Here is a 20,159-nt window from a genome sequence, read left to right on the forward strand (position 1 = left end):
CAGACTAGATTTGCTCCCAACCCTAGAGATTTGAATTAGGAATTAAAAAAAAAAAAAAAAAGTCTCTACAGAATCTGTACTAGACACTGGAGAGATTTTCTGGGACCTTGTGAGCAAATAGGCTATATTATCCAAGAGACAATTAGATTAAAAATGATTCGACAGGTTACAATCATAATGAATTAATGAATTGGATACTGCCTGGAAGACGAGATTTACTAAATTTCTTTTGTTTCTACTCTGGTTTCTGCAGAGGGAATTAAGAATTTGTTGTTCACCTTAACTATCTGGAAAGCTGTGGGCTTTAGAGCTTCCTTTAGCAGCTCTAAAATGATGCAATCTATATAATATTACATGTAGCCCTTATCTTTTTTCCTCACAAATCCCTTCCCTATAATAGGAATTGGGAAATGGACTTATTTTGTTAACATAAGGTCACATCAACTAGTTTGCTAATAAATAGTATTTCCTTATTGTGGTTTGTAATATAAAAGACATTTAAAATTATAATTAAGTTCTATTGATGAGTTCTTTTGCTAAATTGTGATATAAAAGTTTGACAGTGAAACAGTAACTAAGATGACAACAAATGTGTATAGGTCAAAACAGTAGATTGAGTTGAAAATGTTTTAGTACACATCTTTATTAATATGTACATTAAATGACCGTATATGGGTCAGATTTTGTTTTACCTATTTGAACCGACATATTACTCTACATTAGTCTACTGGTGTGGAAAGTACCATGAAGGAAAACATGCTATTTTGATTAAATTTTTTTGATTATTTATTTTTGCTTTTAGTGTAGAAAATATAGTTCATATTGTGTTGTTGAATTAAGTGGCTTTTATATTTCTATGCAACTTGAGTTACTTTGTTTTAGAAAGTGTAGATTACTTTTAAAAGCTTAAGCTACAGAATCCTTACCTAATAATGTTTGTTCTAAAACAAGTATTGGAAGTTCCCTTTCCTAGTTTACTCAACAGGATTTTCAGATTGCAGTTTATCATGGTGAATTCCAGAGATGCTCTTAGAACTAAAGTTTAACGTAGCCCAGGTTTGAGGCCAGGAGTTGAATGATACCATGGCTTTTGACCCCAAGTTATCTTGAATGAGTTACTGTAAGACTGATGTTCTTAGTGGCTAAAGGCTTACATTTACTTCATTCAACAAGTATTTATTGACTGCCTACTATATGCAGACACTAGACAATAATTAAAATAAATACTATTATTTTACGTACATATAAGTATTTGTAATATATATGTACATATAGAATATACATAAGATATATCCTAATGCATAAATATATCCTGTCAAAGATAAGGGTGTTTAATTTCTTTTATTAATGTTTTGTAGTTTTCAGTATACCATTCTTTTATTTATCTGGCTAAATTTGTTCCTAGGTATTTTATTCTTTTGGGTGCTATTGTAAATTGAATTGTTTTTTTAATTTCCTTTTCAGATTACTCATCGCTGGTGTATAGAAACAAAACTTATTTTTGTGCATTGATCCTGTACCCTGCAACTTGCTGAATTCATTTCTTAACTCTAGTAGTTTTTTGTGGATTCTTTGGGATTTTCTCCTTTTAACATCATGTCATCTATGAATAGAGATAGTTTTACTTCCTAATTTAGATGTTTTTTATTTCTTTTCCTTGCCTAATTGCTCTGGCTAGAACTTACAATACAGTGTTAGATAGCAATGGTGAGAGGTAGACATCCTTGTCTTGTTCCTAATCTTGGAAGGCAGGGTGGGAGGAACCTTTCAGTCTTTCAACCATTGAACATAATAGTGTCTGTAGATATTTCATAAATGCCCTTTATCACGTTAAGGAAGTTCCCTTCTATTCCAAGGTTTTGAGACCTTTTATTAGGAAGGAGTGCTGGATTTTGTCAAATGCTTTTTCTGCACCAATTGAGATGATCATGTGATTTTTTTGCTTTGTTTTGTTTTGTTTTGCGGGCCTCTTACTGTTGTGGCCTCTCCCGTTGCGGAACTCAGGCTCCGGACACGCAGCCTCAGCGACCATGGCTCACGGGCCCAGCCGCTCCGCGGCATGTGGGATCCTCACGGACTGGGGCAAGAACCCGTGTCCCCTGCATCGGTAGGCGGACTCCCAACCACTGCGCCACCAGGGAAGCCCGTGTGCTCTGTTTTGTTTTTACTTCATTCTATTCATGTGGTGTATTACATTGATTGATTTTTTTGTCAGCCAGGCTGTAGATTTATTAGTCTTGTTGTTCTTTTTTTTTTTTTTGCAGTACGCGGGCCTCTCACTGTTGTGGCCTCTCCTCTCCTGTTGCGGAGCACAGGCTCTGGACGCACAGGCTCAGCAGCCATGGCTCACAAGTCCAGGCGCTCCGCGGCATGTGGGATCTTCCCGGACCGGGGCACAAACCCATGTCCCCTGCATCGGCAGGCGGACTCTCAACCACTGTGCCACCAGGGAAGCCCTTGTTGTTCTTTTTAAAGAAATAACTTTTAGTTGTGTTGCTTCTCTTGTTTTTCTATTCTGTATTTCATTTTTCTCCACTCTTATCATTTTGTTATTTCCCTCAGTTGCTAGCTTTGCATTTAGTTTGCTCTTCTTTTTCTAGTCTTCAAGGTACAGAGTTGTGACTGATTTCTTTCTTTTTAACGTAGGGCTCCACTGTTATACACTTCCCTCTGAGTGCTGCTTTTATTGTATTACATGATTTTTATTATGTTGTGTTTTGTTTTTACTTGTCTCTATTTTATAACTTCCCTGTGATTTTATCTTTGGCCTATGGTTATTTAAGTGTAGTTTAATTTCGGGACCTCCCTGGTGGTCCAGTGGTTAAGAATCTGTCTTCTGGGCTTCCCTGGTGGTGCAGTGGTTGAGAGTCCACCTGCCGATGCAGGGGACACGGGTTCATGCCCTGGTCTTGTGCCCTGGTCCGGGAAGATCCCACATGCCACGGAGCGGCTAGGGCCGTGAGCCATGGCTGCTGAGCCTGCGTGTCCGGAGCCTGTGCTCCGCAACGGAAGAGGCCACAACAGTGAGAGGCCCGCGTACCGCCAAAAAAAAAAAAAAAAGAATCTGTCTTCTGATGCAGGGTACATGAGTTCGATCCCTGGTCAGGGAAATAAGATCCCACATGCCACGGGGCAGCTAAGCCTGCACCGCAACTACTGAGCCCTTCCGCTCTAGAGCCTGCGGGCCACAACTAGAGAGAAGCCCGTGGGCTGCAACTGGAGAAGCCCCCACACCGCAAGGAAGAGCCCTCGAGTTGCAATGCGTGCTGCAACTAAGACCCAACACAGCCAAACAACAATTAAAAAAAAAAGAGTAGTTTAATTTCTACATACGGTTGATCCTCATTTTTCATGCATTGCTTGTTTGTAAGTTTACCTACTCAGTAGAATTTGTCACTCGAGAATCAGTACATTCAGACCTGTGCAGAGTGGTGAAAAATTTGAGTCATCTGGTATACATGTTCCCAGCCAAGGCTGAGCAAGGCAATAAACTGCTTTCTTGTTTCAGCTGTTATACTGTAAACAAGAGTCCTTTTTGCAGTCTGTTCAGTATCACATTTGTCATGTCTTTGTGCTTTTTTTTGATGGCTTTGCTGTTTAAAATGGTCCCCAAGCTGCAGTGCTGTTTAGTGTTCCTACATACAAGAAGGCTGTGATATGCTTTACAAAGGAAATATACATGTGTGAAGTAAGATTCATTCAGGCACCAGTTATAGTTCTTTTGGCCATGAGTTCAATATTAATGCATCAACAATATAGTACATCCAGAAAATGGAAGAGGAAATTCACTGATGTGTATGTAAGGCCACTCTGGAAATGCTGAAGTAGTATCTGTAGTGTCTGATGAAGCTATGGAAAAGATGGAAAAGTGTCTGACTTTGTGGATTCATGAGATGATAACCAATTAAAAAAAAGAAAGCATAGTGGACAGCATCATTATGAAGCTGAAAGCCAATGAAATCATGTTACCCAGAGTAAGGAAAATATTAAATTCTTCTCTTGTAGTACTGACTGGCTTGCACATTTCAAAAGACTGTACAGCATGAAAAATGTTAAACTTGCAATAATCCTGAGTCAAGATCAAGAGGCTGTGGGAGAATCTTTAGGTTGTCTGCTAAGTGTTATTTAGGAAAAAGGCTATGTGGAAAAGCAGGTTTTCAATGCTGATGAGACTGGCTTATAGAACTATTTCTCCAGTTCTGTCAATGTTTGCTTCAGTTATTTTTGGGCTTTGTTTGGTGCAAATGTGTTTATAATCATTATATCTTCTTAAAGAATTGATCCTTTTATCAATACATATTGTCCTTTGTCTTTGGTAACAATTTTTGACCTGAAGTCTGTTTTGTCTGATTTTAGTAGTGCCACATAGTTCTCTCTGTTGGTTACTATTTGCATGAAATATGTTTTTCCATTTGTTCACTTTCAACCTATTTGTGTCTTTGGACCCAAAGTGAGTCTCTTTAGGCAGCATATAGTTGGATCGTGCTTTCTTATCCATTCTATCAATCTCTGCCTTTCATTGGAGAGTTTAAACCATTTCCATCTATAGTAATTACTGATAAGGAATGACTTTTGACATTTTGCTATTTGTTTTCTGTGTGTCTTATGCGTTTTTTACTTCTAATTTCCTACATTGCTGTTTTCTTTTGTGTTTGAGTTTTTTATAGTGTACCTTTTTTTTTTTTTTTTTTACCTTGTTTTAAACTAGCCCACATGCTATATAGCAGACACTATGAGCACAGCTTCAGGACTATTATTCCTCCTTTTACGACCACTGAGACCAGGGTTCAGATCCAATGGAAAAGGGAACTGGAGGGTTATAGCATACCATTTTGATTCCCTTCTTATTTCCTTTTGTGTATATTTTTTAGATACTTTCTTTGTGGTTACCATGGGGATTACAATTAATAACTAGATATATTTTGAAGGTATAACTGACACTTTTAATGGATTGGATGATGGGTATGAATGAGGAAGTCAAGGTTAACAACAAGGTATTTGGCCTGAGGAATGGAACAGTGGAGAAGTCATTTATTAGGAAGGAGATAACCATAGGAATTTAAGTTGGTCAGATGTGGAGACGGCAGAGAAATCAGGAGTTCAGATTTAGTCATGTTACATTTGAGATGCCTGTTAGACATTGATCACGTAGGCAGTTGGATATAAAAGTCTGAGATTCAGGAGACGTGTCCTGGCTAGAGATGGAAATTTGAGTCATGGACAAATGGATTGTATATAAATCCTTGGGACTGGATGAGATCACTAAGGGAGTGAGTGTAGATTGGGAAATGGGCACACTAATACTAAAGAGCTGTGAATAAAGGCGGGAACTAACAAAAATGACTGAAAAGGAGTGGTCTATGTATATTTTATATATTTGTAATAGATTCTGTCATTTCTTAGGAAAGGATAATTCCACATAAATCTGTTTTCTTTCCAGCAATGTCTAAATGAGGACAGTGGTCCTAAATATTAGTGGTCCTAAATTTTAGAGACACTTTAACATAAAATAAAAAGGAAGTTATAATTTGGATATTCTTAAATATAAAATAAGTGTGCCAGATGAATTGTTATTATGCATAATCTTCCTCCCCCAACATGATCCCACTTTAGGAATATTACTTTATCTAGTTTTTCTAGGTGCTTTTACTTTTTTTTTTTTTTTTGGCGGTACGCGGGCCTCTCACAGTTGTGGCTTCTCCCGTTGCGGAGCACAGGCTCTGGACGCGCAGGCTCAGCGGCCGCGGCTCACGGGCCTAGCCACTTCGCGGTATGTGGGATCTTCCCGGACCGGGGCGCGAACCCGTGTCCCCTGCATCGGCAGGCAGACTCTCAACCACTGCGCCACCAGGGAAGCCCGGTTTTACTTTTTATAGTCATTAAAATCTGTGATCTTTTTTATCTGCTTAAAAGATTGCTTGATAAAATACTTCTTTGCTTTGATACTGTAATTATACTGAATTCTGTTCTGTGGGGAGCGAATGTGAAAGTTATGTAGTCAGAACTGAATCAGGTCTTCCCCCAAATGTGTTTCTTTCCTCAAAAAAAATCTAGGGAAAATATTGTGAAGGTAGAGACTAATTGCTTAAAAAAATCAAACATCAATAAAAAAAAAAATGACTTGTTCTTTTCCCAAGTAGTCATCTTACCCCAGTGAGATCTAAAGGTGCTCTGGAATAGGGGAAAAGCTTCCGCATCTAGCTTGTTTGCATTCCTAACTCTCCCATTTAAACACCTTGGAGTTAGTAAACCTGAATAAAGGTGGATTAAGTTAAGTTAAATTCAGTTAACTTAAAACGCTTCTTTGCCTACCTTCAGTCCTAGCTTTTGAGACTTAATAAGTGAAATTTTCTTCTATCTATTGTGTAAGAGAATTCCCACCAATAACTTTGTACTTTTTTACTTCCTTATGGGGTCTAAGTGAAAAAGGAGAAAGAAGAAAGACGCATAGGAGACTTTTTTGGTGGTGGTGGTAGTTTTTACTTCTTTGCCTCTCCCTTGCTATTAACAGTTGAAAAAAAAATTAACAGAAAAATTGAAAATACCTGAGTGCCTGCTACAGAGACAAAAGCCACTGTTATCTCTCATCTAGATTGTAACAGCAGCCTCCTAACTGGTCTTCCTGCTTCCACCCTTGCTCCCTTATTGTCTAATCCCATGACACTGCTCTGCTCAAAACCCTGCAATGGCTCCCCATTTGATTCACCACAAAATCAGATTTCTTACGGAGGGCTCTTAGGCTCTGGTTGCCATGACCTCTCTCACCTCTCCTCCTACCTGCTCTCTCTGTTCTAGCCACACTAGCTTCCTTGCCAGTCACATTTCCTCATTAAAGACTTTGCTCTACCTGATCCCACTCCCTCATATAGGTTCTTTCCTCAGATACCTGGTTGGCTAATTCTCTCACTTACATCCAGTCTTGCCTTAAATCTCAGCTTGTCAATATAAAGCCTCCACTGACTATCTTTTAATACTTTAACCTGCCCCACTCACACTCCCATACTCCTAATCCTATTTCTGTTACAGTTTTAATTATGATAGGTGTGGTTATGCTCTGGTAATGACTTAACCCTGAAAACAGCTTAACAACGAAAGCTTATTTGTCATTTGTGTTTCATATCCATTATGGGTTAGCAAACGACTCTGTTCCACTTAGAACCTCAGGGACCCAGGCTGATGGAAGTTTGCCCATCTTGTGATGCATCTCAACATGCAGCTTCCAGCGTCCCATCTGTAGGGAAGAGAGAGTTCATAGAATGATTGAAAGGGGCAGAAGTCACCTTTTTCCCAGTTCATTGTCAGAACCAGTCACATGGCCCCAATCTAACTGCAAAAGGAGCACAAGGAATATTTGGTGAACATTACTGTTTCAACACCTGTTCTCTTTTTATTTCTCCATAGTACTTATCATGTTTTATTGTATAATTTGTATATTTTATATAAAATGTCATTTATATATTTACATATTGTATAATTGCATATTTTGTTTTTATTATTTAGTGCTTTTCCTCAGCAAGAATTTAAAACTTATTCTCCTAGAAAACCTCACTACTTACAGCTTCTTGGACACAAGCATTTCTTCATTTGCTCCTGCTGTTTGTAATGTCCTCTATCTTTTTTGCCCTGTGCTCCTTTTTCCTCTAAAGAGTAAATCCGACTTATCTTTTGGGACAATTTGAATCTTAATCTGGGAGACTCAACTAACATCCTTAAACTAAGTTAAAGGCCCATCCCTTACACTCCCTCTGAATTTTTATTATACTCCTGTCATAGCCCTTAACCTCCTTATAGGGTTACATGTCTGTCTGCCCCATTAACCAAGTTCCTCATGCATATGGAAGAATGTCTGGAGAAATACATGGGGCCTAGAAAAGAAACTATGAGGATCCGAATAAGGACATTATAAGTAGGGTGAAGAGATGACAGAATCAAGAAATATTTAGAAAGTAAAATCAGCAAGACTTGCTTATTGGTTGAATATGAGGGATAAGGGAGAAATCAAGGATAATTCATACTTCTCATTTAGATTATGATACTTCCAAGTGACATAGGGAATATGAGAGGAGGAACAAGTCTAGGTGGTAGGATGATGAGTTGGGTTTGAGGTATAGTATGTTTAACTCCATAAGGATCTCAAGATGGAGATACGTGCAGGGGTTGGCTAAATGGTTCTTAATCCAAGGACATGGATAGGTGTTCAGCATGCTAAGTAGTAGTTAAAAGATAAGAAAAGGTGAGACTGCCAATAACTACTAAGGGCAGAACCCTTAGTTACACTAACGTTTAAGGAACAATTAGAGGAATACATGCTCGTGTGCAGAAAACACAGAAAAAATAGGTGGTGAAAGGGGAACCACGAGAGTGTGATGCTGTAGAAATCAAGGTATTTAGACTTTCAGGAAGAAATATGTGGGCCATGTTAAAAGCAGTAGAGAAGTCAAATCAAAACAACTGTGTACTAAATCTTGACCACTCTTCTTGCAACGTTACTTAACTCTTTCAACTCCACTTCTTATTGAACCACCTTGAATTCTTATTGAATTGAACTATCTCAGCTTCAATTTCATTGAGAAATTTGAAGTTATCAGGCACATGCCCATCCATCAATCATTTCCTCCTTCCGTTTAATATCAGGAGCTTCAAAGCCAAGTCTAATACCAGTGCCATTAATACTAAGAGTTGTCTACATTTTAAGTTTTTTCCCAATTTATGGCTTTCTGCTCCCAGTATCCCACCAAAATTTTTTGCAATAAGGTTGCCATTTGAAATTTTAGTGGAGGGGCAAAAATGGACAACAAATTACGTGATGCTGAATATCAAAAGGAAGAAGTGGAAATGGCAAATAGCAGTCAGTCACTGATGGAAGTGAGAGGGAGATAATGCCTCCTCCCCAAGGGAGCAATGATACTCACCTGGACCAGATTCAGGTGTTATTCCAGAGGCACTTTCATTTTGGAGCCACAGTAAAAGTATGTCTCTTACCTGTTTTTCTTCTGTAGCATACCAGTGATTGAATCTTTACTGTAGAAGCAAAAATGAGCCAATTCCCACAACGAAGACTGTAGAAGCATTCCATTTGATTCATTTGTTCATTCATGTAAAAGTATTTCCTGAATGTCTGCTATGTGCCATGCTTATGGTTAGATGCTGGGAATACAACGGAGAGTAAAAAACACATAGTTCTTGTTCTCCTGGAGTTTTGTAGTATAGTGATTTTTTATTTGCTTGTTTATATTTAACCTAATTTATTTAACTAATTTTACTTTTTTTTCCCTTTAGTATCCTCTTATATATGGACTGATTCTTATTCCCTGCTGGTGTTCTCTAGTTTGCCTAAGTAGAATTTACATGGGCATGCACTCCATTCTGGTAAGGAAAACATTGTGTTCATAGAGCTTTATTTTTTTCTAAAATCGACAGGCAATTGTATAATTTTTACTCATTTTCAAACTTACTGGAAACCTAAATGAGAAAATATAGTTACTGTAAATCTTCTTTGTTTTGCAAAAATAGAAACAGGATGCTTTGTAAAGTTTTAATGTAGTTATCACGTATTTCATACAAACAGTTCCCACAATAACCAAGTATTATACTCAGGATAACATTTCTCCCTCCTTCCATTTTCACTTTTCTTTTCTTTCTCATTCTCTTCTATGCCTTTCCTACCACTGAGTCAAAACCAACAATGTAAATACAGACACCAAGGAGCTCTACTTATAAGTGAGGACCCAGTGACTAGAAGCTAAATGAACTTAAAACTGTCCTGGTGCCACTTGTATTTGAATATTAAACTCTAGTTTTCTTCTCTTTCCTGACAGTATTTTAGGGCTTACATCAGATATTTTATTTTGAGAATGCAATTCAGTTTCAAAAGCAGCAGCACAGAGACCCTGTACTCTTTCAGCCAGCCACGCCTACTCACTTCCCTTCCCCTCCATCCCATTGACATTTCCTAGTTCTGGCCTGTACCATCTCTTAACCAGATTACTGCAGCAGCTTCTTAATTAGCAGCCCCACTTCCAATAAGACACTGCTCCGTACAGTGTTTAGCCTCCTGTTGTAATTTACTGTCCTAAACACAAGTATGATGCCATACTGAATGACTTATGTTTCCTCAAATGCAAAGGGTGTTTCATATCCCAATACCATTAGGAATGCCTTAACCGCCACATGGAATGCCCTTTCCCTTTTCTTTGCCTAACGGACTGTCCTCTCCTGTTCTTCATGACACACAAAAAAACATTATCTCCTAAAGCCTCATTACCTTCCCCATCTTTCCTTTCTCAGGACTGGTTAGGTAGCCTTTCTCCCAGAGCATATTGAACATAATTCTGGCATAGCACTTATGCTAAATTGCTATTGCTTTTTTCTTTATCTTTCATTCCCACTAGATAATAAGCAACATGAGAAAAGTAACCCTCTATCCCTTGCATTTAGTGTGGTGTCTCTTATGACACTCTGTGAATGTATTATGTATTATCTTGTAGATAAAGAATCAGAAGAAAGATGGAGAGATAGAAATGAATTCATGGAATCCAAAAGTTTATAATAGGTTATATAAAATTTTTCTTGTCCTTAACAAGTTCACATTTTTAGACTTTTCTACTCATAAAAGTGTCTCATTAGCTTATTTCGTAGCTGTAGAAGTATTGGGTTTCTACTTCTTCCTCAGATTGCTTGCTTCCAGCAGCTGCCCCTTCACTAGTAAATTACCAGAAGTGCCAAATGCTATATTAAGAAGCAAGCTATTTGTGTTTTATTTTTTATAATTATTTATATTAATGCAAATTATGAATTGGCATATAATTCTGTCTTTCTGACTAATCTCTACTAGTTTTATAATAGACTAAGTATCACATTTTTATATCAAATCTAATATTAGTCACAAGAAAATGTTTTCCATCTCTGTGCCATGTTACAGTTATTCCCTTCCACTACCAATCAGCAATGTTGCACCTAAAAAACTAACAAAAGGTTATGCATCTATGAATGATAATATTATCCCTAGATTCATTATCATCATAAAAGAGGAATAAGAATCTTAATATATTGAATATGTAATCTCAACCATGCTGTTCTTAAAAGAAAAGGAAATGTATAGTGAATTAATTAAATATTTAAGCTGAGTTCAGTTCATGTTTAGATACTGGATAACATCTGTTCTTGAATCAGCTGAAGTAAAAACAATATTGATTTATTATTTTTCAAATCATGAGTCTGACAACCAAATCATGAGTCTGATAACCCTCGGTCTTTTTTTTTGGCCACGCTGTGAGGCTTGTGGGATCTTAGTTCCCAGACCAGGGATTGAACCCGGGCCCCAGCAATGAGAACACCAAGTCCTAACCACTGGACCACCAGGGAATTCCCCAGCCCATCTTTTAATTATTCAAAAACGATCTTGTCCCATAAAATGTCTTTATCAGTTTTATTCTGACTAGCTACTGAATTTTATTATGTATAGCATTGCAAGTTGTTTTCCTTTTAAAAGTAAAATCACAGATGACTTGCAAGCATCGTAAATTATGTTTCTGTATTATAAGCACAATTATTCCTAATCAATAATATATTGGTTTTATCATTTGATAATTGATATATGAAATTATAGTCATAATGAACCCCCCTTTTTACATTATGGATCTAATATATTCCCACAATTTTCACTTTTTCCTATATTTTAATGCTTCAGTAGTTACCTGCATTTTGAACTATTTTCTTAATCATAATTTGTATCTTCATTGTTTATTGTGAAATTACTATGGAACTATAGGCAGAGTATGCCCTAGAAGTTGCTAATAGGTGCTTAGATGCCATATTATCTAAGCAGATGTCTTTATTAACATTAAGAAGAAAGTTCTAATAATGTAGTCTAAATAATTTATATTAACGAGCACTTTGTTGAGTATTTTCCATATGCTTTGTTTTTATTGTTATAACACAAAGAGCAACACTTAAGTTTATTTTTAACATTTGCCTACCTTCCTAAATAGATTTTCTTAATCCCCAGAAAAGTAGAGGAGTTACCACATCCATTTTTCCTCTATTTATTTATGTATGTATTTGTTTGTTTGTTTATTTATTTGGCCGTGCCATGCGGCATGTGGGATCTTAGTTCCCCAACTGGGGTCGAACCCATTGGGAGTGCAGAGTCGTAACTTAATGGGGAAGTCCCCATTTTTCCTTTATTCATCATCAAACCTAGCTCTAAAAATTTCTTGAAACACAAGCCATTTTTAAATTACTAGATTAAGTACTTGACAAATTACTGTTTTGTTTCTACATTAGTAAAATTATGAATATGTTATAATTACATTTACCCAAAATTGTACTAAAAGTTTATTTTTCTATATGTGGAAAGTCTTTTTAGAAAGGTATTATGAGATCATAAAGTAGAATGTACCTCTCAAACCCATTTTTATAACAAGACATAAAAATCAAACTAACCAAACAACAGGAAAAATCCTGAAATCATGTTATAGAGAAAGATCCATAACAGTAAACACTAAGAGTTTTAATAGTGGTTATTTCTGGGTAATAATTACTTGTTATTGTTTATCCATATTTTCTAGTTTTTCTGTACTGAACATGTATTAAATTTGAATTTTAATTAAAGATAAAAATTTCAAAATCCATCCCTAATAATGCCTTTATAATCAAGAATTGCATTCCAATAATACATTTTGTTAGAAACCCTGTTGGCATCACTGACATGTTGAATTAGAAGCAGAACACCTGAAATATGTTACAATTAAAAAAAAAAAACCCTAGGAGCCAGCAGAAGTCTTGAATTCTAGCCTCAGCGAATCACTAGCCTCTCTAGTTTTATTTACTGATTGGAAGAAATGAAAAGGAGACAATTTCAGATTTAAAACATAAGAAATCTTTATTGAATTTATGGTATTTGATATCTTCTACCATAAATTTGATAACCATGAACATTCCATTCAAATGTGTAATTAATTAACTTTTATGGCATATATGTTATCTATAATTAATAAGTATCTAAAATTATTTCCTGTTTCTTTTTGGAAAATTTCCTACTTTGAGTTCTTTATGCTACCTTTAACATCAGCTTTTCTTTATTGCATACTTTGTGCTGTAATGCTTAAAACCACTTACACATTTTAATATTGTACATTAAATTGATATTACAGTGATAGCCACCATGTTTATGTCCTGAATTCAATCATTCTTCTTTCTGATTCTGTAGCATGGAAATTAAATGTGCCTTTTTATCCAGGATAATATTATAAATAATTAATAATTCAATCAGAAAAGGAGGCAGATTTGTATAGAGACTTGTAGTAATCTAAGTTTATTATTCATAGAGCTATAAAAGAAAAGCAGAGGACAACAAATATTGGATGTTTTCTGTCATACTGAAATATACATCTAAAAATATAATTGATGTGTTATCATATATGTATATATATATATAACCATGTAAATCAGTAAGAAAAAGAAAATCCAAAGGAATAGTTGCCTTAAAGACACAAATATACATTGTATAGAAAAGGAACAGTCCATAAACATATGAAATAATGCTTAATTAATTATCAGGGAAATGCAAATAAAACATCAAGAAATACCAACAACTGATGGGATATAAATTTCTGTAAACATTTTGGAAATTTTTTATTGTCTTGTAAAATTGAACGTGCACATATACTATGATTCTGCCATTACATTCCTAGGCATATGTCCTGGAGAAACTTTCATAGACCCATATGGGAACATAAAAAGAAAGAACATAGAGGCATTGTTTATAATGCTGCTTGGTTTAAGAATATATACCAATTAAGAAAGCTCAACGATAACCAATGAACTAATCCAAAAGCTGAAAACATCCTAAGTGACCATCAGTGGGAAAATAGATAAATTGTATAACCACACAATAAAATATTACATGGTTGTGACAGTGAATGACCTATAACTAACTACATATGATGAATGAATCTTAAAAACTTAATGTTAAGTGTAAAAAGCAAATCAAAAGAGAATGCATACTGCCTAACATTTTTATAAAGCTCAGGAAGAAGCAAAACTAGGTAATGTTTTGTTTGGAGATATGTGATAAAACAGTTTTTAAAAGCAGGTATTTATTCAGCTAATACTCAGGCTTATGCAGAGTGATAGAACTAGGAAACAACATACCAATAGATTCAAAGTACTGGTAATATTATAGTTCTTTTTGGGGGCAGTGATTTCATAGATATTCTTTTTGTAATTTCACATATACTTTACGTATCTTATTCTATGTACTAACTATTACATAATAAAAATCTTAGGACAGAAAAACATTAAGCACCTACTCTGCTGCTTAACTGTACTGAACGCTGTTGAGAAGTAACCATTGTTTTGGGCAGCATAAAGGTCACTAGTATCCATGAAAAGAGTGGTTTCAATGCAGTGATGAGTTTAGGAAAAAATAAGAAGTGAGAAGGTGGAGGCAGTGAATATAAGCAACTCTTCCGATCAATTTTTCAGTGATACTAGATCCCAGGGTTTCGTTTTGTTTGTTTTAAGGTGGAAATTCTGAAACAGTTTTGTTCATGTCAGGAATGATTCAGAAAGGAAAGTTCTTTTAATAATAGTGTTATTTCCTCCAATAAACCATCTTCTATTTTCTACCCAGTTGTTTGTACCTAAAAGTAGGAGTAGGAGTCATTTTTGATCCCTTTTTCTTTTGCTTCTCTCTTACATTCAGATCATCACCAAGTTGAAGTTCGTCAACTCTAATTTTAAAATATTTTACTAAATCCATCTATGTACGTCTCTTTATATGGACCATATCTAGAGTGAACCACTACAGTAGCCTCCCACTAGTGTCTCCTGTCTTCCATACTTTACCCCTATAATATATTCTCTACACAGCAGATGGAATGTTCTTCTATAAATATCCATCAGATTTTATTACACTCCTACTTGGGAATCTTTCAGGCTCCCTATCACTTTTGAAATAAAATCTGAACTTCTTACCTAGCCTACAGGGGCCCTATCTACATGATTTGACATTTGCCTGTCTCTTGGATCTCATATCACATCACTCTTCTCACTATTTGAGCCACACGGAATTTCTCTCAGTTCCTTGAACTCACTAGGTTCTTTTCTGCCTCAAGGCCTTGGCACTTGGTATTCCCTCTACCTGGGACACTTCTTAGATCTAAAGATAGGGCTGACTCTTTTTTGGAATCAAATTTCTGCTCAAGGGTCACCTCCTCAGACAGGTTTCCCTAATCACTCTAATAGGGTCTTTCATCATTCTATCCCATTGTCTTGTTTTAATTTCTTTATAACAATCTGAAATTGTAATATTTATCTATTTTTTACTCACATGGTTATTGTCAATCATCCCCACTAAAATGTAAGCTCTATGGCCTAGGAATCTTTTCATTTATTAAGCAGTGTATCCTCAGCCCCTAAAATAGCGTCAGGCACATGTAGGTACTCAATATTTGTTCAGTGAATAAATGAATGAATGGGAAAAGGAAAAATAGGCTTTGTATCCTCTTTAGTCATGGAAATAATTATGTATTTAAATGTGTGATTATTATATTAAATGCATGAAGATGAAGTCTTTGAAAAATAAGTACAGTTGATCCTTGGACAACACAGAGGTCAGCACAATCAAAAATCCACCTATCGTTACAGAGTGCCCTTCATAAACTTGGTTCCTCTGTATCTGCAGTTCCTTTGTATCAGGGGTTCTGCATCCTCAGATTCAACCAACGGGGATCATGTAGGACTGTACTACTGTTTACTATTGAAAAAAATCAGCAGTTAAGTGGATCCACACAATTCAAACTCATGTTGTTTAAGGGTCAGCTGTATATTGTTTTCCCCAGAAATCACTACATACGTTAAGCATAGTTTATTGTTCATTTGAATATACATTTGTGTATAGCATATATGTATTAATTTGTAAAAGGGCAGAGCTATAAAAGTGTAATCATTTTATTATCATCAGTGAATCTTTTTAGTATTATTAAAACAGCTTTTAGTACCTATTATATAAAGTTTACTTTAAGAATGTGACATATTTAAAAATGTACATTTATTAACATTGAAATGTGAAATATATATATATATATATATATATATATTTCCTTAAATGCCAAAAAAGTATTATACTAAACAACTCTACCTTCTTCTTTTCTCAGGATGTTATTGCTGGATTCGTATATACCATTTTAATCTTAGCTATCTTCTATCCATTTGTGGACCTGATTGACAACTTCAACCAAACTCACAAATATGCTCCATTAATCATCATCGGGCTTCATTTAGCCTTGGGGATCTTTTCTTTCACTCTAGACACTTGGAGTACATCCCGGGGAGACACAGCTGAGATTCTAGGAAGTGGTGCTGGGATTGCATGTGGATCTCATTTTACCTATAAAATGGGTCTAATATTAGATCCTCCTCTGGATATATTACCTTTACCTAGGCCCCCCATTTCAGTGACTCTGTTTGGAAAAGCCATATTGCGAATTCTCGTAGGGATGTTGTTTGTACTAGTAGTCAGAGATATAATGAAAAGGATCACTATTCCTTTAGCCTGTAAAATCTTCAATATACCATGTGATGATGTTCGAAAAGCAAGACAGCACATGGAAGTTGAACTTCCTTATCGGTATATTACCTATGGAATGGTTGGTTTCTCGATCACATTTTTTGTTCCTTACATATTTTTCTTTATTGGTATCTCTTGATGGAGAAATACTGTTTACGATAAGAAAGGAGGGTATCAGTTACTGATATCTAAAACCATATTCTAGTTAAAAGCCAAATCAGAGTTAGGCTTTTGCAGGAATTTAACTTAAATAATTATTTAAGTAAATTCTTAGGAGTCAGTGCATTTTATCATTGCACATCCAGTTATTGTTTTAGGTGAGCTGAGCTATTTCAACATTGAGAAAATGATAAGTATCCATTTGGAATGTTCATGTAATATTTGGAGAGTTTTATGCTGTTATGGATTCAAGTTATATATAATATATATTAAGGAACATAATATATAATTATGTATCTAATATATGTTATATATAAAATAATATACCTAAGTTTTTTTTTAAACCATGGGGGTGTATTATAAAATCAATAATAATATGCAAACAGTTGTGCCTGTGTATTTGGACTTAATACAGGTATGTTGTTATTAACAGATATATTTAATGTTTATTTACTATGGGAGCCATTTCCTAATCAAATTGCATAATTACTAGACCAGAATTCGTATGCTACCACATATTGGTTTCCTGCCTCTTTTTATACTGCCATCACCTTTCATGTTACTCATGATGTTGAACATAGGAGGCATTTTTAATGGACCAAATTTTCAGAAAAATTAGTTTTTGAATTCCTTTTTTTTTGTTTCCCAGTTCTGTACACTGTGTTGAATGTACTTTATTTGCACTTGTTCTGGACATTAGTTTAATAATTCAGGTACTGAATTTTATTGCTTGCTAATTGTGCCTTTCTGTTGCTGAATTAAGAAATGCCATGTATACTGTGATATAAAAATAAGACTAACTTTATCTTAAGTTACATATAATCAGACAAATATTTTAAAAAATATCTGTCAAGCTAACAGGGCTAGCAGTAAACCACCTTCAGTTCTTCAGCCTTTGTTTAGAAAGAAATGTGGAATGGACTAAACTTTCTCACTAATTTATTGGGAACCTAAATGGATAAATATTTCCATTTTTGTAGGTATTTTTCTGTGCATTGTAAGTTATAGGAACAAGATATATTTTTTGTACATTGTCTTGATCGTTTATACTACAGGTAGATATTTCCAGTGAATGGAACTGTAATTGAACTTTATAGATGGGACAATGCACATTTCATATGTAAACAAACCATTTTTCTAAATTATTTGGAAATGATTGGGTTTAGCAGTGTTAACTTTTAATACCATTTATTAGCTACTGTGGTAAATTATAAAATTTTAAAGTATCAGTATTTTAGGTCCTATTATTTTTTTCAACCTTTTGTTATTTTCATGGTGGAATATTTGAGTATAAATATTAAACTATTCTTTATTCTGTTCGTGCCTTTATATTTTGAAGTGTAATTGTAATTAGGTTAACATTAAGTTTATTTGTAGTAAGTTTTTCGTAAAGAAGAGAATTAACTTTCCATGTAAATATGAGCATCAGGTATGGAATTACTGACTTAGTGCAATATCTGTCTGATTATCCAGAGGTATCAACTTAAGATGTTTCTATTTTGGGCAGCATAACTATTTGAGCTCATATTTTTATAATTATGATTGAGAATTTAGGGACATGGTAATTTTTGCCAATAGTGAATCTGATAATTGTAAGTAAAACAACTAAATTTTCGACATTTACCTATTAGTTAACAGAAAACCAAGGCACTTAGGAACATATCGGTACGTTGGAAAATGTGCAAAGAACTTTTCTTTCAAAATGTGTTCACTTAATCAAATTTTAGGGACTATTTCCCATAATTTGAGTATACACTATCTTATTAATTTTTATATCTAGCTTAAAAGGTATTCAAAAATATTCCATTTCTTTGTGATTTATTATTTTCTGTCCTATGATAGTTCCATGCTAAATGTATTTTAAAATAAAAGCCAAATTCAAGATTGGAGGGTGTTTTGTTTGCCTTGTATGCATTTGTTTCTGTATTGTCTGGTAGAGATTTATAAAATATATCTAGTATTTTCATTCTAGCAGTCTTTTCCTGTGAAGCATTTTATTCAATATAAGTACTGTTTTTAGAAATAGAAGACATTGAAGAAATTCTTTAAGGTTCAAACTGCTTTGGACTCTATATATGATCATTCTGACACTGTACTTTTAGTGAAAAGTTTCATAACTTTATTTTTAAAACTTATGCATAAAACATGTTTCAGTAAAATCCACGACTGAGTATTGTAGGTAGTTGGCTGTTAATCCATTAATCCAGGAATTAATCATAATACAAAGAACAGGTACTTTTACAAGCAAAAAAAACATATGGACATTTCATTTTGTAATTATAAAGTACCATGACATGTGAACTGCAAAAACTAGGGCTTCCTGAAAGTCATTATAAGACCTAATATAAAGCAATGCTACTATAGTAGATTTATGTAATTTAATTTTATCTACTAGCTTTCTTTACAAGTAATGTTTATTAAATGTGTCTTTCAAAGACAACATAAAAATTAATTCAGTGATATGAGTATAATTTAAAGGCAGATTTTCATAAAATGTTTGATAAAGATGAGTAAATGTTAAAATGTTTTTATTTTGAGTAAAATTGTGTATAATCACACAATTTTATATGCAAAGATTTTTTTATTGCCAAAGCAATTTCATTCTCGTTAATGAAGAATGTTTACTCTAGATTTAAAACCAAACTGTTTAATCTGGACATCAATAAGGCCCAGTTTTTAAAATGCAACTTTATAGCTGAATTAGTTTTTCTGAAGGGAGTTTTTGTTGTTTACTGTGGAGATTATTTTGAGAAAGGGAAGAGGCAATAGTTTGAGAAAGTAATTTGATGTAGTGGATGTTACTACGCTATTATTTTGTCAAGTTTTGGTCATGTTCTTCCAGTTTTTGCTGTTATATACATAAGTTAAAAAGAAAACTTTTAGGGCTTCCCTGGTGGCGCAGTGGTTGGGAGTCCGCCTGCCGGTGCAGGGGATTCAGGTTCGTGCCCCGGTCAGGGGGGATCCCGCGTGCCGCGGAGCGGCTGGGCTCGTGGGCCATGGCCGCTGAGCCTGCGCGTCCGGAGCCTGTGCTCCGCAGCGGGAGAGGCCACAGCAGTGAGACGCCCGCGTACGGCAAAAAAAAAAAGAAAACTTTAAAACTTGAATTTTAAATAACTTTTACACTTGGATTTTAATGGTGGTTACATAGACTATAAATAGCACAATAAAAATAAGTTTTAACATGCTAATTACAAAGGACATTTTAGAAAGTTCTTCATTTTTAAGCACACCAGACCACTACAAATCTTTATAAACAAAGCATGCCATGCCTTCCTTGTGAGACACACAGGAGGGAAAATTCAAAGAAAAATAAAAGAAATATATTTTTTAAATAAAAATGTTTACAGAAATAAACACTAACTTTTTAACCTCAACTATCTGGTATCTGCTAATTTGTCCTTTTTTCCTTTCATCATGTTTAGTCTTG

At 34.9% G+C, this 20,159-nt stretch overlaps 1 protein-coding gene, 1 long non-coding RNA gene and 1 other non-coding gene across 3 annotated transcripts in view; 1 reads left to right on the forward strand and 2 right to left on the reverse strand.

Moving 5' to 3' along the window:
* Positions 1-18,619, forward strand: part of SGPP1 (sphingosine-1-phosphate phosphatase 1) — a 34,901-nt gene extending 16,282 nt beyond the window's left edge. Inside the window, exons 2-3 of the mRNA XM_060141655.1 lie at positions 9,280-9,369; positions 16,161-18,619. Coding sequence (XP_059997638.1) covers positions 9,280-9,369; positions 16,161-16,712 — 642 coding nt within the window. The 3' untranslated portion in view covers positions 16,713-18,619. The remainder of the gene's footprint in view (positions 1-9,279; positions 9,370-16,160) is intronic.
* LOC132506270 (small nucleolar RNA SNORA61) lies at positions 4,693-4,818 on the reverse strand. The gene has a single exon (XR_009535767.1). It is a non-coding gene; the product is annotated as a small nucleolar RNA SNORA61 (small nucleolar RNA).
* LOC132515326 (uncharacterized) overlaps positions 6,532-20,159 on the reverse strand; it is a 42,259-nt gene continuing 28,631 nt past the window's right edge. Inside the window, exons 2-3 of the long non-coding RNA XR_009539135.1 lie at positions 8,983-9,147; positions 6,532-7,231 (exon numbers count right to left, since the gene is read on the reverse strand). This is a non-coding gene — a long non-coding RNA (uncharacterized LOC132515326). The remainder of the gene's footprint in view (positions 7,232-8,982; positions 9,148-20,159) is intronic.

This window comes from Lagenorhynchus albirostris, chromosome 1, assembly GCF_949774975.1.
Source record: "Lagenorhynchus albirostris chromosome 1, mLagAlb1.1, whole genome shotgun sequence".
Classification (NCBI taxonomy): Eukaryota; Metazoa; Chordata; class Mammalia; order Artiodactyla; family Delphinidae; genus Lagenorhynchus; species Lagenorhynchus albirostris.